Below are 26,462 nucleotides of genomic sequence, written 5' to 3'. Positions count from 1 at the left end.
CATATTTCACACTTAAAGTTCACCTTTTTAAATAGAAATTGACATTCCATGTCTGCTTTCCCAGGAAGCATTGCACAGAAGACAAAAATCTAAAATTCTTAACCCGTCTATAGTATTAATTGGCTGTGGAGCCAAGAATGAACCCCCTCGTCTCTGGGTGAATTACTACATGGAATGGTTCCTCCTGAGCATGAAATTTTACAGTCGGAATAGGGATTTAGCCGAGCGGAGGACAGCAGAGTAATATTCAACATTCATTGCACAACCTGGATCTGACCCGTTTTACACAATCTTTAGGTAAAACTGCCAGTCCCCATTGCTTCTCTCTACCCCATAAAAACGGAGTTCAAAAGTGGATAGGAAGAATTGATTTTATTGCCCTGCCTGATAAAGAAAAACCACCTTGAGTGTGAATGGCAGCTTTCTGATTATTCCTATGTCCCCTATAGGTATCCAATCCCTCAACAGTACACAAATTCCTGAGAGGGCCTGACAAAACACTTGAGGACATAGCAGGAAGAAAGGAGAATGGCAGCTGTTAGGAGAAATGATGGAGGGATTTTAGCCCTCTCCTAGGGCGGGGACAGGGCTTGAGAAGGAAGAATCTTGCCCTCCTGTGTTTGAAATCTGCGGGCAAATCAAAAACAGCCAAGAGCAGAGCCCGCAAATCTACCAGGTCTATATACCAGCCCCGGGGTACTTAATGGGAAAGCGAACTCACACTCCTCATCAAGAGTCCAGGTTAACTTAAATACAGAACCCTGATCCGGTCTGGAGCCCCAGCGCCTCTCCGGGTGCGTGAAAACTTGCCCTTGGTTTAGGCGGGTCGTTTGAAGAACTCAGAACTCCGACCACCAACAGGCTGTCGGGACGCGTCCCTGGCCAGGGACTGCCCTCTCCGGCGGGCAGCTCCTGCTGATGCTGTCCAGGCATCGCCCAGGGGAAAGGTTGCAGAGCGGTCGGAAGGCGCGGGAGGAGTCTGGCGGTGATTGATGGGGAAGGGACGCATGAATAAAAGTACTTGTGTAGGGACAGCAAGGACCCCGACCGAGCGAGCTGTGGAGGCTACTTGGTCTGGCATTCCCTCCGCGTTTCGTCAGAGCCAGACCCGCCCGCGGCTGAAGGGAGGCGTGCTCGCCCCCGGAGCGGGCTGCAGGCGAGCTGCGAGCAGAGCTTCCCGGGAAGGAGGTCCCCGCTGGTCGCTCTGCGCCTGGTGCTCCCGATTCGAGAGGTAAACACTCTGCCTTGGTGTGGAATTAAATCAGTGATTGAACCTTATCCTGGGGCTTCAGCTTGGGTTAGTAGTTGGGGATATATATATATATATATATATATATATATATAATCTAATTTTTTAATTTTTTAAAAAGATGTATAGAATACAATGAATTGTATTGTTAGAGTAAAGGAGGTTGGAAGAGGAGAGCCCATGAGAGTCAAAAGTCACTTTGAGGGGCAGACGCTTGCGAATTAATGCTGCTACTCCCGCAAGCCGGACGAGTGAAGTGTCTGAGTCAGTCGGTGCACTCCGGGGGGCGCGGGGGCACTCCGGGCGCAGGCAGCTGGGAAGTAGCGGCTTTCACTCGCCCGGGGGAGTCCTGTGGTTCAGACACCGGGAATCCGCGTTCCCTGGGGAGCGAAATGCAGATTGGCGTCTGCGCTTGGCCTCTAAGTGCCTTGATTCCCCAGTTCCCACGCGTCTGTAGCCAGAACGTACGTGCTTCCTCGGGGCACACCAGGGAGCTCAGAGCTCTGCCTCGGACACCCATCCTTCTCGCCCTGGCACACCCCTTCCAGAATGCCCCGCGCCACTGCGAGTCACTTATCCCTCGGGGGAACGCCAGGGAGGAAAAAACAAAAAACAAAAAACACAGGGATAACTGGAGCGGGAAGGACAATCGACCGGCGCAGGAGGGTCACGCGCACCAGCTCAGCACCGGCGCGCAAACTTAAGTTACATTTGCGCGCGGGTAGTGGCCGAGCGGCTGCGCTCTGCGGGAGCGGAGCAGGGGCGTGGCTGGGGTAGCTGACCCAAGCGTCCTGTCTTTCTCCAGACTCAAAGCTGCAGACTCAAAGCTGCAGAGCAGCCACCGGACGCCCACTGGAGCAGGCAGCAACATGCAGCTTCTGCTAAGCTGGGGCAGACGCGCCCTGGTGGCGTTGATCCTCGCCTGCGGCGTGGCGGGGGTCCAGGGAGAAGAGCCAGGATTCCCGCCAGCCGGGGCTACTCTGCCACTTCTGGGGCACGGAGAGATAACGACGCCCCCCACTGAGGTTTCCTGGCCGAGGGGTTCCAATTCCAGCGCGCCGTGGTCCTCTGCATCTCCGCAGATACATAAAGCAGGGAGAACACCTGGAGCCCCTCGACGCGCCTTCTCCCCTCCCCCCTGCGAAAAATCCTTTGAGATCAAGGAGACTTTCAAGTATATCAACACGGTGGTGTCCTGTCTAGTGTTTGTGCTAGGCATCATCGGCAACTCCACACTGCTGAGAATCATTTACAAGAACAAGTGCATGCGAAACGGCCCTAATATCTTGATAGCCAGCTTGGCTCTGGGAGACCTGCTGCACATCATCATTGACATCCCCATCACTGTCTACAAGGTAAAGGGTTAATATCTTTGGGAGGGTGCCTAGTTAGGAGGAGGGAGATGGGACAGCCTTTGGGGGACACTTACTCAAGAAGATCCATCGCCTCCTAAAGTTAGTATCACTGGAAATAAATTCCTTACTGATCTTCAGTAAACTTAGGCTAAGTTTTAGATCAAGTGTAGTCCCCAGCCCAGCAAGATCAGCATCACTTAGGAACTTGTTAGAAATGACATTTTAGGGCCGCACCTCCAGCCTGCTGATTTGGAAACTCTGGGATGGAGTGCAGTAGTCTGTATTTTAACAAGCCCTTTGTGTGATGATGATGAACTGTAAAGCTTGAGAACCACTGGTCCTTAAGTATTTATATTTAGTCCCTAAGCGCAGCTCACTGGGTCCATTCTCTCTGCAAAGGTATGGTCCGTGGATTGGCAGGACTGATATTACCAGAGAGCCTGTTAGAACTGCAAGTGCAGGTCAGACTTGGAAAAGCAGAATCTGTGTCTTAAGTTACTTAGGTGATTCATATGCACATTAACCTTGGGAAGCACTTTTGTAGAGGGACCTGAAAGTAGAGGGGCTGGAATGGGTTTTGGGGGAACAAATGGGTTAGAAAAGACCCAAACTAGTGAGTACACTAACACAGTTCACCTGCTGTGAATGACTGTATTGTACCGACTCTTTATCACATGTCTACAGGGGGCCAAGCACTGAAATGGACTTTTGACAACCCACAAGTAGGTATTTCTCCATTTTTACAGATGACTGATAAGATGCTCAAGGTCTCATAGTTAGTAAGAGATGGAGGTGGGAAATAGACCCAAATCTATCAGGTCCAGAGTACAAGTTGTACCTCCCCTCCCCCCTCCCGCCCATTACCCTGTGAACAAACCAAAGGCGGGGGGTGGGTGCTTTCCATATGAGGTCTTTAAGGCTTTCAGTAGCTAACATTACTGTGATTACTATGGGCACCAGAGGAAAACAGGCAGGGAGAGCTAGAACAGGACATACACCCCCACATTATTTGACTCCAGGTTGCTTTGGAACTCTAGACACATCCCAACATCTCTGGGTCTCAATTCCCTGGAACCTACAATGAGGCTGTTAGAGCCCACTTACTGGGGTTTTGTAGTGCTAAGAAGACTAGCCTAAGTGAAAGATCAGGAAGATTCTAAAGACCCATGCAAGTATGTGAAACTCTCCTTACTCATCATGATCAGCAATAGAAAGCCATAAAGAAGAACAGGACCAAAGTAAAGGAATGGGAAGGTGCTTTGGAAATTTTCCTGAAGGTAGTCCAGGGCTCAGTACAAGGGAAAAATATGGCATGGAGGGCTAGAAAAGCATGGGGAGGGAAGTTCGATCTTTGTTGAGCCATAAGCCATAAGCCATGCCTTTAAGTCCTAATCCAAATAGCCATTCTTTAAGAGAATTTTAGCAATTTCTGAAGTTTAGAAATAGGATTCAGATTAAGATCCAGGCTCTAGAAGGAAACACTCCCACAAATGGGGGATAAAGAGAAGAAATCCTAAAATCCTGCATGGCAACCCATTCTTCTGAAGTCTGAGTGTTTCCTGGGAGAAGCATCATCTGAAATGGTTCCCTTAAATGCAGTGACAGTTCTATTAGAGCCAGAGGTGACACACTTACTTCGTCTGGGAGTCCCACAGGCCAAGTCTTAGCATTCCAATTTGGCAAAGGGTTCCAATTCAATTCACCAAAGTTAACTTGAGAAACTGTAGAGTACAAGGTGTTGAGAAATAAGAAGTGTTAAATGAGAGCCTTCTGAAAAGGGAGATAGCAGTCTAGGTTTGCTAGGCTTGCAGAGAATCTTGTGAAGGGTCTCTCTGGGGAAATCTCGGAAAAACCCACATGTCCAGCTCAGTCTCTGAGTCAGAGACCTTCCTAAGTCAGCCAGCAGCTCAAGTGCTATGTGGAAGATGGAGTTGAGGACATTTTCTTGTAGATGTGTTGCTTCTAGGCCAGATGAAATAAGCTTTTCCAGGACGATCTTACTTTGTCTGTCTGGTCAAATGATTATGCTCGATCAACCAGAGGATATCTGACTCCCAAGGGGGCACACAGCTTTTACTTTCATTTCAATTTTCTTTATGATTTCCCTAGGAAATTACATCATTTTGCCTGAAACCATTCAGTCCGTTAAAGCTGTGTTTTTACTTCTGAAGTAAACAGACTAATGAGTCATTACAAATCTGACCATCTAGTCATTTATGTTGGTCATAAACAAATTCGTCACAAAGAACAAGGTCCCATTGCCATGTTTGCCAACATGGAATCCTATGTGGGAGCCTTTGGTTTATTTTTATGGTGTTCATAAATATGTGTCACTTGAAGCATAATATAATAATAATGGATGCCAACTATTATGCACAGGTTCTCGGTTTATTTCACAAAATCACTGCAAGAAACCCTCTGGAGGATATATTGTTGTCATTCCTGTTTTATGGGAAAACTACCTGTTGGAGAGGTGAAGAAGTAACTTGCCCAGTGTCATACCACTGGATAGTGATGAAACTGGAGCTCAAATGCATCCATCTGGTCCTAGAAACTGTGGTCTTCCCTGACCCTCTGCACTGAGTGAGCTCAGACACAGCATGCCCTTCTCCCGCAGGAGTATTGCTAGAACCTCATTTGAGCACCCTGGTGGGATTATATGATACGCTAACACACAATAGGATACTTGGCATATGTTTTCAGTTCTCATCTGAGTCATTTGAAGATTTCTCTTTTTTTAAGATTTTATTTATTTATTTGAGAGAGAGTACTAGTAGGGAGAGGGGCAGTGGTAGAGGAGCAGAGAAGCAGAGAGAAGCAGACTCCAACTGGGCAGAAAGCCCAATGCAGGACTCTATCCCAGGACCCAGGGATCATCACCTGAGCTAAAGGCAGATGCCTAAGCAACTGAGCTACCTTGGTGCCACCGCCCCCCCCATTTGAAGATTTCTATCTCCTGAAATCCTCTTCAAATGTTCTTTAGTATATAAAATGGATAATATCATTGTTTTTCTGGAGGCTTTATTTACCAAAACACCCAATTCAGACTAGTTAAAAGCTATTTATGCCCCTAAATAACTGTGAAAACATTTAAGTAAGTTTTTTAAAATGCATTTAGAATTTCAGCATGCTAAGGTATGATACTTAGCACAAAGTAACTTAAGTGAAAGCAGTGAGTTCTAATTTTGTTTTTGTGGGGTATTACAATTCTCTTTCAGAATTTAGTTCACTGTATATATTATATAAAATATATATTATAATTAATATGGCATATTAATTTTATATATCTATATATAAAACATAAACAAATTTTCATTCTTGTGCATACACACACGCACACTCACACACACACACAACCAACATTCACAAAATTCTGGGAGATTTATAGAACCCACCCAACCCATCTGTTGGCACACCCAAGGGACGATAAACATCAATGTGAATCTATTACATTAATCTAGGATTAAGTAAATCCAGTGTTCAAAAAGGTTGGCAAACCCCAAACTATCATAGTCATTGCTGCTGCTGCTGTAGAATGAGAGACAACTTCCCAGGAAGGGGCTGCTGTGAGATGCTGACAAACCTTAGGCTATAGATCTCTTCTTCCTTGACTCCTTCAAGGGACTGGGTCTCTGGAAACTTCCAGGTAGAGTCAATCTTCTTATCAGGTATCTTGTGTCAGAGAGGAACTCCTCTGACGAAGGCCAGAGAGGTGTTGGAGGACACCCAGCAGAGAGAAGCTGTTGAAGTGCCTCACATATTTACCTAAATATGTTGAAAAGAAGAGCCCGGTTTACCCTTCTCAGCAGTATATGCTAGGCTCTAACATGCACATTCTATCAGGCTATCCAGGTGAAAATGAAAACTGCAGTCATCCAAAGAGGATATTCAAAGGTCTCTATGTCTATTTCTATATGTATATATGTGAACATATAAGTACATATATAAATGGATAGGTGAATATCATTTGGCACAGTGCCTGACATGAGGTTCGCAAAGAATAAATGTTACGTGTGTATGTGTGTATGAATAAGAATGTAAATTTAGGGTGTTTTTTTTTCCAGCTTTTGCCATTATAAACGTAACTACAAATAATATATTTATACAAATGGCTTTGCATACATGTGTGACCATATCTGAAGGGTAAATTTCTAAGCTAGAACTCCTGAATCAAAGGATATGTGCATTTGTGTTTGTGATAGCTCTCTCTACATTTGTGCCCTAGAAGCATGATAGTCCTCTTAGTCTGAATCACTATTTTATGTATATCTATTTAGCCACAGATATACATGTATTAATGCCTATCTCTAATATATACATGGGTCGCCATACCGGCATGTACATGGTCTATATCTATACCTGAACCAAAAGCCAGGATTTGTAAATATCTGATGTGAGGATGAATCTCTTCTTATTCACAAATTGTGCCCTTCCTGTGTAGACTGCAATGAATACAGTAACCTAAATGTCTGCTACCGATGAGAACCTAACTAACTAAGTTGTAGTAACCCTGATGTCAAAGTTGCCAAAGCTGTGCGAAAAGCAAAAGAGCTGAGCATACTTCCGGATGCTGTGAAGTTTTTATGTTGTGGTTGGTTGGTTGGTTGGTTGATTGGTTTGGTTTGGTTTGATTTAGCAGTGATATTTAATAAAGCTTGATGGCAAGTTGAAGCTAAAATTTATTTAACTTTTAACTTCTCAAGCAATTAAAAATTCTTGAGCAAATAATGAGTTTTTAACTTATCTCTGGATTTTACTTAACACTTTCAATCTGTGCTATATTGTCATGGATAACTAAGTTAATACAGTTAATTCTCAAGTCGAACTTCCTTTATGTGTAAGCAAACTGCATTTGCAAACAAATTGGCTTGTGAACTGTAAAGACAGTAATGGACAGGAACATTTGTTTGATAAAGATCCATATATAATTGTGTCCAGTGATGGTGGAGAGCCATCGGATGGCTTTGCTATTAAGATTTTCTAGGCGGGGCACCTGCGTGGCTCTGTCGTTAAGCATCTGCCCTTGGCTCTGGTCATGATCCCAGGGTCCTGAGATCAAGCCCCGCATCGGGCTCCCTTCTCAGCGGCAAGCCTGCTTCTCCCTCTCCCACTCCCCCTGCTGGTGTTCCTTCTCTCACTATTTTTCTCTCTGTGGTCAAATACATAAAAATCTTAAAAAAAAAAAAAAGATTTTATAGGCTCTATTAGAGGCAAAAAGCCTGCCTTCATACTTCTGAGAGGCAAAATTGTTGATCTTTAATGTTTAACTAGTTAAAGTAGGATACACTTCACATTTAAACCCTGGCGTGTAAAAACGTGGAATTGCTTCACTGAATGCACAAATGAGTTTTGAGTGAAGTGACCTTGTCAGGTAATCAGACATTTCCTGCTTGCAGCACTATCTTTCTGAAAAAGCTTACCTTTCTCACTTCTAGTCCTACACTACTTCCAGTGCTTAACAAGTTTGTGTATGTGATTACTCGTTTCATAGTTAGAAGTCAAAGTCAATTGAACACCATCAAATTTAACTTTTGAAATTATAATTTTCTGGTCAGTAAATGGGGATTTATGCACATAGAACAATACATGAAGTAAAAGTATCACTGGATAGGGGAGTCTGATTTCCTCTAAGATAGTAACACCAATTAAGTTACTAAGATATTTTGCTGAAATTTTTGTAGAATTTAGAGATGTTCTAGTAGAAGTTCTTGAACCCAAATAGAACCTAGATACCTTGAGATTCGTTTACTTGATGTGGAAAAAATGTTAAGGAGCACCAATTCAACACATTTAAAGAATTAGCTTTCTAAAGGTACTAATAAAGAGTTAGACTATTAGCTCTGAATGACCTAGAATCAACTAACAAATAAAACTAACACCCCAACATCCACCTAGCTTAGTGCCGTCAACAGTCAATACATGACAGATGCTTTTTTTTTTTATTTATTTACTTGACAGACAGAGATCACAAGTAGGCAGAGAGGCAGACAGAGACAGAGAGGGGGAAGCAGGCTCCCTGCTGAGCAGAGAGCCCAATGCGGGGCTCGATCCCAGAACCCTGGGATCATGACCTGAGCCAAAGGCAGAAGCTTTAACCCACTGAGCCACCCAGGCTCCCCAAGACAGATGCTTCTTGACAAAAGATGTTATACATAAATGTAAGGACAGGGGACTTTTCTTTCTTTCTTTCTTTCTTTCTTTAAGATTTTATTTATTCATCTGAGGCGAAGAGAGAGATCGCAAGTAAGAAGGCAGAGGGGAGGCAGGCAGAGCGGAGGCAGGGAGGGGGTGGTGGTGTTGAGCAGGCTCCCCACTGAGCAGGAAGCCTGATGCTGGGCTTGATCTCAGGACCCTGAGATTATGACTTAAGCTGAAGGTAGAGGCTTAATGGACTGAGTTCCCCAGGTGCCCCAGGACAGTGGACTTTTCTAGTCATATTTTTTATAACTGCTTAGATGGAAAAAGGAGGATATTTGCTCCTCATCCTTTATGAGGATATTAGTCATAATTAAATAATAGGTTAATAGCATAATTCAAATAACCCAGAAACTTGAGATTTCATATTCCCAATTCATGGTTCCATACGTGGACTCCTGTAACAAAATGATTGGCAAACTCTCGGCCTTGGGTGATCAAAGTTCCCTAGGTTAACTTTATGCTACTTCTTGCATTTGCCTTTGATCTGCCACTTGGTCACTCCATAAATCCAAGCCTCTTAAAATATCAGGGCAATGTTCCTTTCAGTATGGGAAGGCTTATCTATCAAAGGCTTTACATCTTTTCTTTGCTCACTTTAAATGAGTTGCTCAAGATTGAAGATATTTCCACAGCTATACAAGAGGATGACAGAGCCAAGACACTGTTGTTTCAAGGCCAGGGAGCCACGTTCTTCATTTCTCAAAGAAAAACCATATAAGGTTATCTCTGTGTGCCTAATATGCTATAGTTGATTATTTTTAGAGAAACATGCCAAATGCTAATAAGTGATTAAGTGCTTTAAAGGGTGTTGACAGATAAAGCCCAAGTTGAAATAAGATTCAAGATGTAATTTATGATGTGAAACATTCTCTTTCAGGACTTTGCAGAGTTAAGACGAGATGGGTTATGTTTGGGAAACAGCCGAGTGTGGTGTATTGGATATTGGATATACCTTAGCCAACAAGTCCTCTCTTCTTAGATTTCTGTTCTTCCCAGTGCTTTTATTTTAGGGATTGATTATTTCTCTTCTCCTATAGACCCTCTGGTGAAAATGTAAACGAAAAAAGAAAACAGCCCAAGTGTGGTGGTAAGAGAGAAGGAGGGTCATGCTTGAGTCAGAAATGTATTAGCAAAGTGGACTGACGCATTTCTTGCCCCTTCTCTGACCCTAAGACTCTCAACCATACCCAGGCCTCCTGACTTGTGTCCTCTCTCTACTTCTTTCCTCGTTAACTCCATTGTAGGTTCCAGAAAGGAGGAAAACTATTCTCTGGATGTTTACATTGTACAAATCTTCTCCCCGTCCACACTCGGTATTTCCAAATTATTTTAAAGAGCTTTTAGATTCCATAGTAATCAAGTCTTCTCATCGTATCTTACCAGTGTTCCCTAAGATAATCTCTGGATAGAATACAGTTTAAGACATGAAATGATTTAATGAAGTTTGTGCAAACTTCGCAAACTTCACAAAGTTTGCAAATCTCTTTCTAAGCCACGAGACCATGGAGTTGTAATTCTTGCTTCTTCAGGTGTCCTAGGGATCCTAGAAGATAGAGTTCAGATAAGTAACTCTGTTAATAAGCTAGGTTTAGGAAAGAGCATTTCTTAATGCTCTTTGTTGAATTCTTCAGAATGTGTAATGTGTCTGAGTTTTTAGGCACAAACTATGGATATGTTAAGTTCAGACAAGAGGAGAGTAGAAGTCTATATATTGACCTGTCACAGACTTGGAAATAGATTTCACTGTAATACTTGTAGGAAAATATATTTAAAGTAAACTTAAATTTCTCCTAAGATATTTATTTATTTATTTATTTATTCTATCTCTTTGCTTCTCTTGGAGATTTTGTTTCGAGAAACTTAATTCATCTTCATGGACTCATCATTCTATTTCGGCAAGCCATAGGAATGTTTCCAGAATGGGGAAAACCCTGTTTTGTTGGTGGGCATGCAAAATTCCCAGAGACAGAGCCTCCGACTTTCGCAATGCCAGGAGGTACTGCTCACATTGTGGTCTGTTTAAGTGTCATCCCTGAAGGATAAGCCAGCATTATTTCTGACCCACATATTTCTAATCCACATGACTTAATTTTTAGTGTATAGAGCATTTTAATGAGTGCAGGATGGAATTTGTAATTGATATTTGTCCCTAAGGGCACAGGTACACTATACGTCAAAAAATATTTTCTACGTATTTGACCATCAGCTTACTTTAAATTCTGTCCCTATGTGTGATTTTAAAAAGAAATGGAAATCCTTGAATGAGGCTGTTCTGTCTTTAAAAAGCCAGTTCAAATCCAGAAAAACTCTTACCAGCTCTACAAAACAGAGAAAAAAAATGAAGAATACACCCTTTCCCAAAGTTGTGAAACACGACCGCTCCATTCTTTACCTCTTTTGACTCTTGTTGTAAAAACATTTCTGTACTCCAGCCATTTGAAGGCAATGTTCACAGCTTTTCACAGCAATCTGGCCAAGTAACCCTGGTGTTTGCTCCTACGCTGCTCACCCAGCCTCTGAAACAATCATCTCCTACAGCATCTCCATGCTTACGTCACTCATCTCCATCAAATTTACGACTAACGCTCCTTGTAGGATCCCATGAGACAGTGAGAAATGGTAGGTTCTGTTTTATGTCATTCATTTCCCTGGCAGCTTTGAGGAAGAGAGGACGGAAAGGAGTTTTTGCTTTTCACATTTTCTAGCCTGCTTGGAAGGCAGAACTCTGAAAAGAGAAGAGCCACCCATCATCCTCAACCCCTTAACGACCCTGGCTTCATGTGTCAAGAATACCTGATCTGGAAGGAGGAAGGAAGGGCAGGGATCGGACGATACAAAAAAATAAATGCATAGCCCTCTCCATTCTCTGAAGAATTTGTTTCAGGGGCACCTGGGTGGCTCAGTGGGTTAAAGCCTCTGCCTTCAGCTCAGGTCATGATCCCAGGGTCCTGGGATGGAGCCCGGCATCGGAGGGAGCCTGCTTCCTCCTCTCTCTCTGCCTGCCTCTCTCTGCCTACTTGTGATCTCTGTCTGTCAAATAAATAAATAAATAAATAGAATTGGTTTCAAATATGAGAACTGAAAGTTCATGACAAAAATGTTAATCACAAGGTTTCTGTCTTACGATCACATTCATTCTTTTCATCTTTCCACGAGCTCGTTCACTGCTAATCAACAAGCTTTTAATGCCAGGCACTATGCTGGACATTATAAATGTTACAGAATATCTGAAACAAGTAAACAGTTAAAACTCAGTATATCCTCTTAAGCAAAAAAAAAAAGAGAGAGAGAGAAAGAGAAGATAAGAAAATAGTATATACATGGTTAATGAGGCAATTGAACATTTATTAGCGTGAGATGGTTAACTTTCAAATTTCCTGACTTGATGGGGCTTGATTCCTTCAGGCATTAACAGTGGTATGTATTAACAGGGTTTTGTTTTTTTTTTCCATTTGATTTCTCAAGAATGTAATTTTTAATTAAAAAGAAATGAAAAATGTAAATCCCTCAGTTGGAGACTTTGTAGGACTCACTTAACAATACTTATAAAGAAAATGTATTTATTTCCTGTTCATGCTGTTTACCCTTTTAGAAATTAAGAAAAAAAAACTCCATGATATAAAAATAACTTTTAAATATAATATAAAAATAATGTATTTGGATGCCATGGACTTTTTCCTTTCTTAAACCGCTATTGCAACATAAAGTTATAAAGTCATGGTCATCTTTGAGTAGAAAACTTATAATCAATATGATCATGTCTTTTTTCAATCTAGTGTTGATTCATTTATTTGTTTTTATTCATACAAAAGAAATGTTCTAGGGGAGCTGTATAAGCCGTAGGGGAAAGGGATCAGCACAAGCGTGGACTCTCATTTGTCAAATGGACACCACTTTGCTCTAGGACCTAACGATAAAAAAATCTCTTTGTTGGATGAGCCATCACAACGTGAAAACCAGTAACAGTTAATGGGAGTATTTTCTAACTGGCTCACATTTAATAAATAGTAGGTAACATGTATTCAAGTTTACTTTCAAGCAGAATCTAAAAATTTAACTCATGTCACAGGGACCTAGAAACAATACAGAACTCTAACATTGACTTTGCAATTAAGGAGACTTTTTGATTGCATGCTTGATTTGTGTTCAGTATTCAGATCTTGCCCTTAGGTTTTGTCATTGAGCGGGGTAAAGTCTCAAGAAAAAACGAAACATAAGGAATAAGCGGTTGTTATTGCTGGATTTAGAGTTAGAATTGCTTCCTCTTGCAATAAAAGGAACCAATTTCCCCTACAAAGAGGAAAGCTGTATTGTTGGGCTTCACATTGTGTATTGGATGTTGATTTTTGTCAAAAAATAGCAAAATAATTAATTTCCAGTTATAAAAATCTGTAAGAACATTCTTTTTTTTTTTAATTTCATTTATTAATTTATTTGTCAGAGAGAGAAAGAGAGTATGCACAAGCAGGCAGAGTACCAGGCAGAGGCGGAGAAAGAAACAGGTTCCTTGCTGAGCAAGGAGCCCAATGTGGGACTCGATCCCAGAACGCTGGGATCATGTCCTGAGCCAAAGCAGCGGCTTAACCGACTGAGCCACCCAGGTGTCCCCTCTAAGAACATTCTTTCACCACATGTAAAGATGGCGTCTTGGTGGAGAGTGATTTTTGTTTTTAAACTTAAGTAGCTTTTCCTTCAGGGTTTTGTTTACCTCTGAACAAAAGGTTGATGTCTTTGCATTTTAAATAAGCTCCCAGCACTAAATTGTCCAAGACTTATTGGAAGCCTTTAAGACTAAGATGAGCATCAGTAGTGGGCCTGGTTTCTGTGACTGGGTGTCTGGCCTCTCAGTGTCTCCAGAAGGCCTTCTGATGGGAGAGAGGCAGGGGTTGCAAAGTCACCCTTCTCATGATGAAATAATAGAAGTGACATCTGGCGCTTTGCCACTCATCTTTTGTGGCTCTCAGGAGCTACAAAAAGTAATGAAAAGCTGAGAGCTGATGAAGGTTAATACTCCCTAGTTTACAGTTCCTTTCTTTTAGGAGGGGTAGATTAGAAAATTGTAGTCCCTCAGTTATGATTAGATTTCTGACTATCGCTGTGCTGAACTTGAAGAGAATGGTTACAATTTTCAGTTTGTGTATCCCTGTGTCCTATGATGACTTGGGTCAGAGGTTGGGCTGCAGGCCTCCCAGTGGTATGAAGAGCAATCACCCAATTTCTAGGCTGAGCCAAAAACAACAGTAACCTCAAAACAGGGCCTAGATTCAGTGCAGAGCCCATTTCCATTGGCCAGACTTTTTCCCTTCAGTGGCCTGGACACTCATTCATCTTGATTCGTTTGATGGTTGTACCTATGGGAGACAAATATTTGCATATCTGCATATAGTTTAAGAAAATAGGATATTTGAAAATTTCCTAAGTTTTAGATATTATATGAATAAAATAGCTAAGGGAGGGCACCTGGGTAGCTTAGCCTGTTAAGCACCTGCCTTTGGCTCAGGTCATAATCCAGCGTCCTGGGATCAGGCCAAATCCCCATGCTGGGCTCCCTGCACAGTGGGGAGCCTGCTTCCCCCTCTCCCTTTGCTGCTCCCCCTGCTTATGCTCTGTGTGTGTGTGTCAAATAAATAAATAAAATCTTTAAAATATTGTTTTTAAATTCAAAAAATAAAAATATCTTAAAAATTAAAATAAGTAAAATAATGAGGTAATTAGAAATTTACTTCTGCATCTAGATATTTTACCATTATCTGACACACAGCTATGGGTTTACAAATACTCAAATTGATTTGATTCTAAACCATCGTTTTTCTGTGGTCAGTTTCAGCAAAACCCTATATAGACTCTAGAATCAGACCATGTGGGTTCTAATGTGGATCTGTTACTTATGTGAGTAATAAACCAAGTAAACCAAGGCGAGCTGTATTACTTGTCTAATGAGGAAAAGCAAATAACCACAAAACTTAGTGGTTTGAAACAATAGACATTTATTATCTCACACTTTGTGTGTGGGTCTTGAATTCAGGAACCAGAGTGAATGGTTCTGACTCAGAGTCCCTCTCCCATGAGAGTGCAGTCGAGATATTTCTCAAGGGTTACAATTTTCTGAAGATTGGCCTAGAGCTGGAGGATTCTCTCATTCCTACATTGGTGAGTCATTTTCAGGAGACCCCAGTTCCACACCTTGGCTGTCTGTTCATAAAGGGGCTTTAGTGCCCTCCTGATATGGCAGCTGGTCTCCCTTACCAGACGGCAAGGAGCAAGCCACAGGCCTTTTGTGAACTAGTCTCGGATGTCACACGTCATCCCTTTTGCCACATTCTGATCACTAAAAGCAGGTGATTAAAGCCAACCCACATCTCCAAGGGAAGGGAAATAAGCCTTCACCTTTTGACAGGAGGAGTAGTGAAGAATTTGTAGACATACTGACAACCAACATAGCATAGTAATAAACTTCTAAGTGCCTCAGTTTTCTTATCTATGAAATGCACATCGGTAGTACTATCTCATAGGATTTCTTTGCAGATTTCAGGGATATGATAGGTGTAAAGTGTTAAGAATAATGCCTAACCCATTATAAGTGCCATATAAGCATTAGGTTTGTTTTATTTATTTATCTTTTTCCCAGTCTATCTAAGGACAACCAGAATTAGTAGAAAGAATATCATCTAGGGATGCCTGAGTGGCTCAGTTGGATAAGCCACTGCCTTCGGCTCAGGTCATGATCCCGGGGTCCTGGAATCAAGTGTCTCATCAGCCTCCCTGCTCAGCGGGGAGTCTGCTTCTCCTTCTGCCTTCTCTGCCTGCTGCTGCCCCTATCTCTCTCTGACAAATAAATAAATTTTTTTTAAAATCTTAAAAAAAAAAAAAAAAGAAAGAATATTGTCTGGATAATTTATAACAAACTAGTCTGATAGAGTCCCTGGAACTGTTTAAACCCTTTTATTCTTAGGTTTTTCAAGTTCTTTTAAAGTATCTGGAGTTCATAGGTGGCTCAGACCTGAAGTTGCCTGAGTCTTCCCCCATTTCAGTAAATGTCTCCATCATTCATATGGCAAACCTCTTAAAGTTTCCTGACTCCACATATCCACCCCATACTAAGTCCTGCAGGCTCAATCTTTCATCTACAACCCATTCTGTTCAGCCCCAGGTCACCACAGGCTCCAGCTTACCACAACCTCGTATCAAAGCTTCCTTTCTTGACCCCACATTCTATTCCACATTGAGCAGCTACAGAGATCATTTTAAAAACATAAATAAGAGTGTGCCATTTCCCTGTTGAAAATCTTGCAATGTATTTCTTTGAAAAATTATTCCAACTCCTTTCTCTACCATTTCATCTCCTAGACACTTGGCCTGGATCACTCCACTATAGCCTTGATAGCCTTCTTCCTGTCCTTTCAGCTCACTAGGCTTCTTTACTCATTTTTACCCCAGGACCTTTGCACTTGCACTTTCCTCTATCCAGAATGTTCTTTGCATGGCTTACTGTCTTATTTTAGTCTTGTTCCTTACTTGCACATTGCCTTTTCAGAAAGACTTTGTTGAGAATCATATCAAAAACTTACTCCAAATCCCACCATACTCTCTTCATAGGACAATACCTGGGTGACAACATATAAAATATTTGTGTTTCTTTTAATCTACCTCCCTCATTTTTTTAAGATTTTATTTATTTATTTGATACAGATCACAAGTAGGCAGAGAAAGAGGGAGAAGCAAGCTCCCCACTGAGCAGAGAGCCCAATGCGGGGCTCAATCCGAGGACCCTGGGATCATGACCTGATCCAAAGGCAGAGGTTTTAACCCACTGAGCCACCCAGGTGCCCCTATGACAGTGTTTTTTAAAAATGTGAGTTAATTGACAACTTTTATAATTATGAGGTTTTATATAAACAACTTTTTTGACTAAATTCAAGAGGATTTTTTTGGTTTGGTTTGGTTTTAGTTTTTTTTTTTTTTTTTTTTTTTTCAATTTCTTGGCAAAAATTGCATCTTGCTTTTTAGCAACTTCTCCTTTTAGGTGTGATTTGCCCCACACCCCACCACTCTCTATCGCTGACTGACACCACTAACCTTCCTACACCTGGCTCCCTCTTCCTTTCCTGCTTGGCTGTATAGATTTCCAGGATCCTAGATTAAGCATATCTGTGTAAGTTTGCCAACATCTGTCCTCCATGACAGTGTAACTTTTCATATCTAATTTAGAAAAGAAATGGGTCTCGTGTTGGAGCTCCAAGGTATATTTATACTCGACTCATTTTAGCCTTTGGTGCCATAAGTATAATAATCACCCAACTCGACACACTCCACAAAGAACCCTCTCACTAGTGAAAGGACGGAAAGACCCATTGTGTTTCAAAATAATTTTCACTTTGGGAAGATTATTCTTTAAAACATTTTTTTTTAAAAAAAACATCAATTTGAAAAACTTTCCTTTATTTTCAAAACCTCATGACCACTCAATCCAGATGTTTACCTAAAGTGATTCATTAACCAGTGTGAGGCACCACCCAGTTGTATTAGGAAACAAAATAACTGTGTTTAACACTAGAGGATTGCAGAAACATATGTGTAATAGCAAGAACTCTTGTCTTTTGCTACTTGTAGAGCTCGTGCTTCTGTATTTGGGGGGCTTGAATATTAAGCATCTGCTACATGGCAGGAAGTGTATTAGGTGGTTGCATAGACCTTATTCTGACTTATACTGTAGGGATGCTGGAGTGCAAAAATAAAACAAAACAAACAAGTAAATGTTATAATCCATGCAATAATTGTTGATAGGTGCTATAGATAAAAAGAAAAGTGGAGTAGGGCAAGAGAGATGGGTACCGGACACTTTGCCGTCCTAACAAGGTAGCTACCGTAGGTCATGTTGAAAATACTAGCCTTGAGCAAAATCTGAGGAAGGCAGGGGAGTTCACGGAGTAGATCTGTGGGGAAAGAGCCTTTCAGAATAGGGAGATACTGAGAGTAAAGCCCTAAGACAGGAGTGTGTCTGGGGCGTTCACGGAGCAGTGAGTAACTATTACTGCTGAGCTACTGGGCGGTCAAGTTGACTACAGTAAATAGTAAGTATACAGATGCCCGCACTGTTCTCTGTAGAATTGGTCTAATCTCCCCAGCTGAGGAATGTTTATCATCTGTTTTTAACGTTTATAGTCTCTATTTTGGTTTGGCCATGACCTAAGCATGTGAGACTCCATGGCAGTATAAGAGATGTTTGCAGGGCAGCAGGGTCTGTCTTCTAAGGGGAACTTACAAGACTGACCCCGGTTGGCCCCATGGTCGAGATCCTGACCCTAAGCTACTGTGTATGCATAACAAATTCTCATGAACTGGCTGCGTTTTCATTATTCCCAACCACTGTCCTGATCTATATATCGAACACTGGTGCTTTTCAAAGGAGTAGTCCATGAGTAAAGCAGTAAGAGCTGGAATTACTTATCTTACTCCCACATGCTAATTACAGTCCAGTAAGTAATGCGGTTCAGAGGGCACTGTGTGAGTATCTCCCTCACGCACCTTCATGTCTTCTCATGCAGCTGCTGGCGGAGGACTGGCCCTTTGGAGTTGAGATGTGTAAGCTGGTGCCTTTCATACAGAAGGCCTCTGTGGGCATCACTGTGTTGAGTCTGTGTGCCCTAAGTATTGACAGGTAAGAGTGGATATTTAAGCCAGCTATATCCTGAACACGAGCTCAGGATACAAGTGATTGCTTTGTTACTTAGAAAATAAACTATGTAATTCAATGAAACAGGCTCTGCCAACTTGACAGATAATTCTATTTTGTGCTTCAGATATCGAGCCGTTGCCTCTTGGAGTCGAATTAAAGGAATCGGGGTTCCAAAATGGACAGCAGTAGAAATTGTTTTAATTTGGGTAGTCTCTGTGGTTCTGGCTGTCCCTGAAGCCATGGCTTTTGATATTATAACCTTCGACTACAGAGGACGTTACCTGCGAACCTGCTTGCTTCTTCCTACTCAGAAAACAGCCTTCATGCAGGTGAATTTTGCCTTTTCCTTTCCTTTCTGTTCTGGCCTTATAAATATTTAGCTACTTTCCCCCAACCCTCCCTTCTTGGGAAGCTATTGATTCATGACTGTCCTTGGCATAAATTAAGAGCGTAAGCCCCAGGACTGTGGGGAGAATGGTGACTAATGACCCACGCTGCAGGAAGCTAGGTCACTACTTAGGCAAGAATCCCCTGGTGCCCAGGGATACAGATAAACCAAGTTCACCTGAGAGAATCGATCTGAATTTATAGCTTCTCTACTCAGCTTGCCCAGAAGGACTGACAACCACTGCATATTCTGCGTAAGACAGCACAGCGGTCATCAGAGGGAGTGGATGGTTCAGTGAACGATCGAGCAGAAGATGGCCTGATGTGGATGGATTCTGCACAGCAAGGCTGTCCTCTCTGAGAAGGGAGAGCTGCTGTTGCAAAGAATTTTTCATCTTGGCCATTTATTCAAGAATGTTTATTCACGAAATAGGGGGAAATGGCAATGCTGGTACTTGTCAGCACATCGTCATTTAAGTGCAAAAGGCTCTTCGCACCATAATGGGTCAGGAGAAGTTAATGCACTTGGTCCAGGTGTCACAAGGATTATTTTCTATTTTATCTATAAGAAGACCACATACAAGTTTAGGGATTACATATATCATGGTAATGAAAAGAATTAAGTGAGACATTAATGGGAAATTGAAAATGAGATTGCTGACTTCTTGTTTTATCAGTTAAAAGGGAAAAGTACTGCACAGATGACATAAATTCTACTCCAACATGGATATATTTGGAGCAAGAGTTTAAAAACAAAGCAAAAAGAGCAGAAATAGAATAAAAGGCATGAGTCCTAAGCAGCTTTGATTTTCCAATTATAAATTAGATTTACACATTTCTTAGCAAAATGATTTGTACAGACCTTTCCACATCAATTTTTTTCCAGAAAACAAATTTGTTAAAAAGTGAAACCTTCTCTTAAACATTAGGGCGTCTTTACATACTCAGATATGGTATTTTGCATGAATACATTACGGATATTTTGCTTATGTGAAGGCAAAAATATTTGGAATACCACATATTTTTTAATTTTACCCAACTGCTTAAATTTTTGTGCATAATTGCAGCACACTGCCTTAGAGAATTAAAATGCTCTTTAGGGAAAGTTTGTTTTATTTAGTGTAAGTATTTAATTATTTGTTCAGTAGATGTGGCCTCAAAGATTCTATACAGCCTCTATGAAATGGATCTACTTTAGAAGATAATTATTCCTTGATGAGTATGTTGTTTGTTAGTTTGTCTTTTTATTTAGCACTTGGCATATAAGATTTTTTTTTACAGAGGAATGATAATCATGCAATTCTCTTTTTTTTTTTTTTTTTTTGCCATAGTTTTACAAGACAGCTAAAGATTGGTGGCTGTTTAGTTTCTATTTCTGCTTGCCATTGGCCATCACTGCTTTTTTTTATACCCTGATGACCTGTGAAATGTTGAGAAAGAAGAGTGGCATGCAGATTGCTCTAAATGACCACTTAAAGCAGGTAAGAGAACAAAAATATGTGCTGACTCACGATTACAATGGTGCTTATGAATTAGAAAATTATTATAGCAATAAAAATTATTATATACTAAAGTGTATTTCCTTTTTCTTGCCTCTGGTATTTTTTGAATAGACAAAAGAATATCTTTTTTATTCTCTATCTAGAGATATTCTATTCTACCTAATCTAAAAGGATCTAGAAAGAGCCATTACTCTTTAAAGATGAATCTGAGGTCAATTTAGTTCTAATTCACAGTAACTATTCAACTTAAAACTCTGTGTTCAGGATTTTTACAAATACCACGGACTTTCTGTAAACAATATTAAAGGTTCTGTTTGGGAAGAGAGACCGCTGTGATTATCTGAACCATCTATTTAGTCTCTGGCTCTGGTTTTATTTCAGAGACGGGAAGTAGCCAAAACAGTCTTCTGCCTGGTCCTTGTCTTCGCCCTATGCTGGCTTCCCCTTCATCTCAGCAGGATTTTGAAGCTCACTCTTTATAACCCGAATGATCCTAATAGATGTGAGCTTTTGAGGTAAGAAACATAAAATAGACAAAGTTTTTGTAGGTAAATGCGATTCAGAAGTTTTTGGGTTTTGTTTTGTTTTGTTTTGTTTTGTTTTGTTTTGTTTCCCATTGATCCCTTTCATAGCAGAGAGAGTACCATTTTGCTAGTCTTTAGGGAGCAATTAAGATTCCCATTTTTGGTCTTCACCCCTGTTGTAGGGGAAAGAATCAAGGGGACTTGTGAGAACACTGGAAATGGAGAGGCAGAGCTGTCAAAGTGATGAGTGGGCGCCACAATTGGAAATTCCACCTCAGAGTCTCCTTTGCACACTTTGTGAAGCCTTCTTAGCAGCTGGCCTCCACACTTCAAATGAGATTTTATTGTTTAAGAGAGAACTGGGCATGGGAGGAGGGGTTTGCTAGCAGAGAGAAACAGAGGGAGAGAGACAGAGAGAGAGGTCATCCTTAGCAAAGACCAGTGATAAAGCCAAAAATTAAGGATATGCATAACTTTTTCCTTCACAAAAACTCCAGAGTTTGCCAAGAATACATGCGTAAAGCAGCATATTATTCACAGACATATTTGGGTCGTGTTTTGCAGCTTTTTGTTGGTATTGGACTACATCGGCATCAACATGGCTTCCCTGAATTCCTGCATTAATCCTATAGCTCTGTATTTGGTGAGCAAAAGATTCAAAAACTGCTTTAAGGTAGGATTATTTCAAAATAAAAAGCTCTTTTTGGCCTAGCATCAAATATAGCCTTCCCAAACTATTCATACTTTTATCTAAAGAGATTTAGTAAATTGTTTTACAGTTTTCCCTTGCATTACATCACGAATGATTTTTTTATTTTTAAATGTGGGTTCTGCTCATAAATCACTCTATTTGATTTCCACCTATAAATCCTCCTCAGCTAGTCCCCACCACCTCAACCGATCAGTGGTACTCCTAGAAATGCTCAGTGGTACTCCTAGTCCCCACCACCTCAACCGATCAGTGGTACTCCTAGAAATGCTCAGAAAACTAGCAAAAAGTACATATAGTGATGTCTGACAGATATCATCTGATCAAATAAGAGCTAAACATGAATTAAATGCACAGTTCCCATTTTTGGGAGGTTTGAGACTGCACAGCATGGTTTGGATTTTAACTCATTTAGTTATAGTACTCATTTGGACGTGAGAATAGCAAGCCAAATGAAGACATTTAATTGAGGTTTTACCTCCTCTTTTCCACCTTGTTTGTATAGCAGAGATGTGCTACTTGACATGGAATATGTGTCATTATTCTTGATTTGGCCACTTGCGTTGTAACATTCATCCATCCATTCATTGACTCCTTTAAGAATCTAACATGAATGAAATAGTCCCCTTCCCTGATATGGACATGACCCATTTGTCCCTGGGAGTTCATTCCTGGAAAGAACTTGGCTTCCTTGTAAAACTAAGTCAGTCTCATAGACTCATGGATCTCAGAGCAAGAATATTCATCAAGATCAACTCCCTCATTTTATAGCACAGAAAACAGTGGACCTTCCGCTTTCTTAGACATACAGATTATCAGAAAGCAAACAGTACGAACAAACTTTTGAATTTAAAAAAATCCAAGAAAAGAAATTGGACAAACAAAACTGAGACACTTGTATACGTTATAAGTTTATTGTGTGATAATGTTGAAAGGGCACATGACCATAACATGTGCCTAACACAAACCGGCAATACAATACTAAGTTCATTGACACGGGAAGATGTCAAAAGCAGGCTATGGACTAGGACATACCGCACAGTTATATTAAGATAAATTGTACACACACTTCTACAAACACACACATATACAGTCACGTGTATGGATGTGTGTAGTATTTCCATTTGCATAAAAAATGTCTTGAGTTATATATTTATCAGATATTATAAGAATTTTTCAAGTAATCAAGAGTAAGTATCAAGCCTTAAGTGGCTTTTCCCTTTAAATTTAATGAAAAGATGAGTCTTCCTGATAGACACTTTTTCTGTATTTTTTTTTGTTTTTTTTTTTAAGATTTTATTTATTTATTTGATAGAGAAAGATCACAAGTAGGCAAAGAGGCAGGCAGAGAGAGAGAGGAGGAAGCAGGCTCCCTGCTGAGCAGAGAGCCCGAGGTGGGACTCGATCCCAGGACCCCAAGACCATAACCCGAGCCAAAGGCAGAGGCTTTAACCCACTGAGCCACCCGGGCACCCTTTTCTGTATTTTCTGGTTTAAAAAATTATCATATATGACTTACGTAATCATATATTGTTAAAGGGAAGAATAAGAGAGCATGGAAAGAAAGGGGCTGAGAGCTCCTGACCATGCCAAGAAAGTCAGAACCCCAGAAAGTAGGAGGAGTCAACCCAATGTCACTGGTGTCAACGAGTAACGAGTTCTTTTGCTTTGTGCAGTCGTGCTTGTGCTGCTGGTGCCAGTCATTTGAAGAAAAACAGTCCTTGGAGGAAAAGCAGTCCTGCTTGAAGTTCAAAGCTAATGATCACGGATATGACAACTTCCGTTCCAGTAATAAATACAGCTCATCTTAAAAAGAAGGCATATTCACTTAATGCCACATTCTCTATTGTGGACAGAAGTCATTAAATCAAGGAGGTCTTTGCCAAAACAAAACAACCGTGCGCTTGCACAAAACAATGTAAGAATGTAAGAGTGATTCTTCTCTTAACACTCACAGTGACACATGACATTCCATGAGCTGTTTACAGCAGGCGAAGAAAAGCAGGGAGAATTGGGAAAGCCTCATCATGAAAGCACTTAATTTTTTACAGTCAGCACCCAGAGTAGCTCTTGATAGCTTCCAGTATATTTTGCCCCACTTACCTTTAAGCTGAGCTCACTCTGCATTCCTATTAAAGAGGTTTATTTTTTAAATTAATGTGAATCTGATATAAAGGAAAATGGTGTTTTTTAAAATGGCATTTTTAAATAAAGTTTAAATGACTCAACTTGATTTTTTTTTTTTAATCCTTCAAAAGAACTTTTTTATTCATGGTGTCACACCATTGGTTAGGTTATAAAATGTGAAAGCAGGTTAGCTGGTGTATTTTTCTGACATGAGAAACCTATTTGAAGGATCAGGAGGTAGTACCAGAAAGGGAGATTGAGGTTTTCAAAGATCATTAACCTTTCTACGTTCGGATAAGATCAAATGTCACCAAGGGAAAGAGAGAGGAGCTATGGAATGCGATCCCAAAAGACTGCTTTGAAATCTCCCATTCATGTACTCTGCAAAGAAAACGTTACCCACAATTTTGGGGGGATTATTAAAACATTTTTCTTCTTTCAATATTGCAGTTCAAACACTATTTGTTTAGTTTTGTCATCTGTCAATACTTAGCTACGATATAGGACATGCAGATGATGATACAAAGGGCTGGCCCCAGCGTTCACACCTTTACGATGGAGAAATGTCAGCAACGCCATCGTGGACAGCGTCCGTGGTGCCCGGAGCCGTGTCCGCACGGCCCAGGAGAAAGCAGCATTCTCTCCCACAGACGGTGGTTAAAATTGTCTCTGGCCTAGGTCTCCTATGGTAATGATAATACTGTCTTTTTAAATCACGCAGATTAATCAACTTAACAGCTACCTGTCAAGCTTATTACTAATTTTTGTATTCTTTTTGTAAATAACTACTAGAAAACAGCTCTCAACGTGGTGCTTTTTTGTCACATACAGGCAAAACTGCCTTTTGGGACTGTAAGAACTCCTCGTGCCTTCTTGCCTCATTCTTTCATCTCCCCAGGCAAGTGCCTTAGGTTAACTTGGTAGGATACGTGTGTGAAAATGTGTCCAAGAGGGAATGGAAGGGAGAGGAAATGAGGTGGGGTGAGAGGAAGCCCATGGGGACAGATTCCCATTCTTAGCCTGACGTTCGTCATTGCCCCGTCACATCAATGCAAAAGGTCCTGAGTCTGTTCCAGCAAAACACAGCTCAGTGTTCTCAGAGTGGCTTCAGGAATAAATTGGGCCCAAGAGCTTTAGCTCCGTCTTAAAATATAACAGTTTCTACTTTTTTTTTTTTTTCCTTTCAGTAACCCTGGGCCACATGTTGGAAATGAGCTAGCAGTGTGGTTCTCTGCCAGCATTTACTGTGATAATACAGTAAGCCAAAACCCAACAGTGTGGCCCAAAAACAAGGACAATAATTAATTCACATGCCACATGGATTCTATTTACAGAACACTCACAATCTTGTTTATTAGTTTCTTCCCAATCACTTTTTCAGACGCTTGTCAACACAAAAGCCATGTCAAACTTTGATTTTAAATTCACTTTGGGTGACAAATATCTTCACAGTTTATTAATATTTTTTTTTCTCCTACTTAAGTTTTAGTACCTTTTTATTACCATGGACTGGGTTTTGTTTCTTCCTCCTCACTTACATCCCAGTACCCTATTCTTCTCCATATCAGACTGTGGTCTGTAATCATCTTGCCAAATTTTGGAAACTGCACATGAAGAGTATATACATGTACTATTTATCAAGAAGTTGCATTCAATAGCTTTTCTAAAAATGTCTGATTTCAAAATTTTAGCATACTGATAAAAGTTGGTAAGAAACAAACATGATCTCTTTGACATGATTAAAACTGATATGGCCAAAGGAATACAGTTTATAGCAAAACATGGAAATGCTGTAGTGAACTTTACAAAATTGTAATATAAGCATGTAAAATCATTATATATTTTGTTTTTCTGTGGCCACTTAAAGTGGCAACGACTGTAGTTGCTGATTCATTATTGTGTAAACAAAATCAATAAAAATTTAAATTGTTAAACAAAAAAGACCAGCTTATTTTTTTTTACTGCATAGGAATGATTTCTTAAATACTAATTGATGAAGTACTGAAAGATAATACAAATGTTACAAGTAGACATTATTTATGTTAAGCATACAACAATCAAGGAAATATAAAAGTTGTTAAATTAAAATGCCAGGTTTCTGGTCTCCGGGCTGCATTGTCATTGTTGTCATTGTTGTTTTAGTGTTGAGAGCAACCAGATATACATACAGACATTCAGTGTTCCAAAGCTGAATGTCTGGATGATCGTTTCCAATGGCCGCTCCTGTCTTCCTATCTCTGGTTGCCTGACTTTGGAGCATTTCACCAGTTAATCATTATTGTACCAAAGAGCAAAAGTGAAAGGTTTGAAATGAGATTTGGGGATTCCTCTCTTCATTTCACAAGCTTCTTTTGAGTGTTTACTATGTGTAAGGTAGGATGAGATTAATAAAATGCAAGTTTCCTAGGAGACAAAGTAATAACAAAATTTTAATACAATCCAAAAGGAAACAAGCAGTAAATAACCATCTACTGAATGCTCTCGAGGTTCATGTGCTATGTCTCTTAGCACATAATCCCTCTCTTTGTCTGACAAAACCCATCCTAGTGTTCCAGAGGTTTCTATGCGTGACCCCTGACCTTTGCTGGATTTCAGCTGCCTAATCTCAGCTGAGCATTAGAGATAGAGGAGTTCAGAATTCCTGTGCTCTGTGAGAAGTAAAGGAAGGGCAAGCAGAGGCAGTACCCTATGTGGGTCACCGACAAGAGCCTCGCTTCTCTTGAACAATTAGTTGT

General features: G+C 40.7%; 1 protein-coding gene across 1 annotated transcript; it reads left to right on the top strand.

Moving 5' to 3' along the window:
- Positions 1–940: 940 nt before the first annotated feature.
- Positions 941–25,668, top strand: EDNRB (endothelin receptor type B). Its single transcript, XM_082701436.1, has 8 exons — positions 941–1,231; positions 2,055–2,604; positions 18,348–18,460; positions 18,603–18,807; positions 20,197–20,346; positions 20,749–20,882; positions 21,456–21,564; positions 23,277–25,668. Exons 1-8 carry the CDS (start codon positions 993–995, stop codon positions 23,409–23,411), a joined length of 1,635 nt encoding a protein of 544 aa, XP_082557562.1. The 5' UTR covers positions 941–992; the 3' UTR covers positions 23,412–25,668.
- The last annotated feature ends 794 nt before the right edge of the window (positions 25,669–26,462 follow it).

The sequence above is a fragment of the Mustela nivalis genome (assembly GCF_964662115.1).
Source record: "Mustela nivalis genome assembly, chromosome: 15".
Classification (NCBI taxonomy): Eukaryota; Metazoa; Chordata; class Mammalia; order Carnivora; family Mustelidae; genus Mustela; species Mustela nivalis.
Note: the sequence above shows the minus strand (reverse complement) of the source record. Positions and strands in the feature narration are given on the sequence as shown.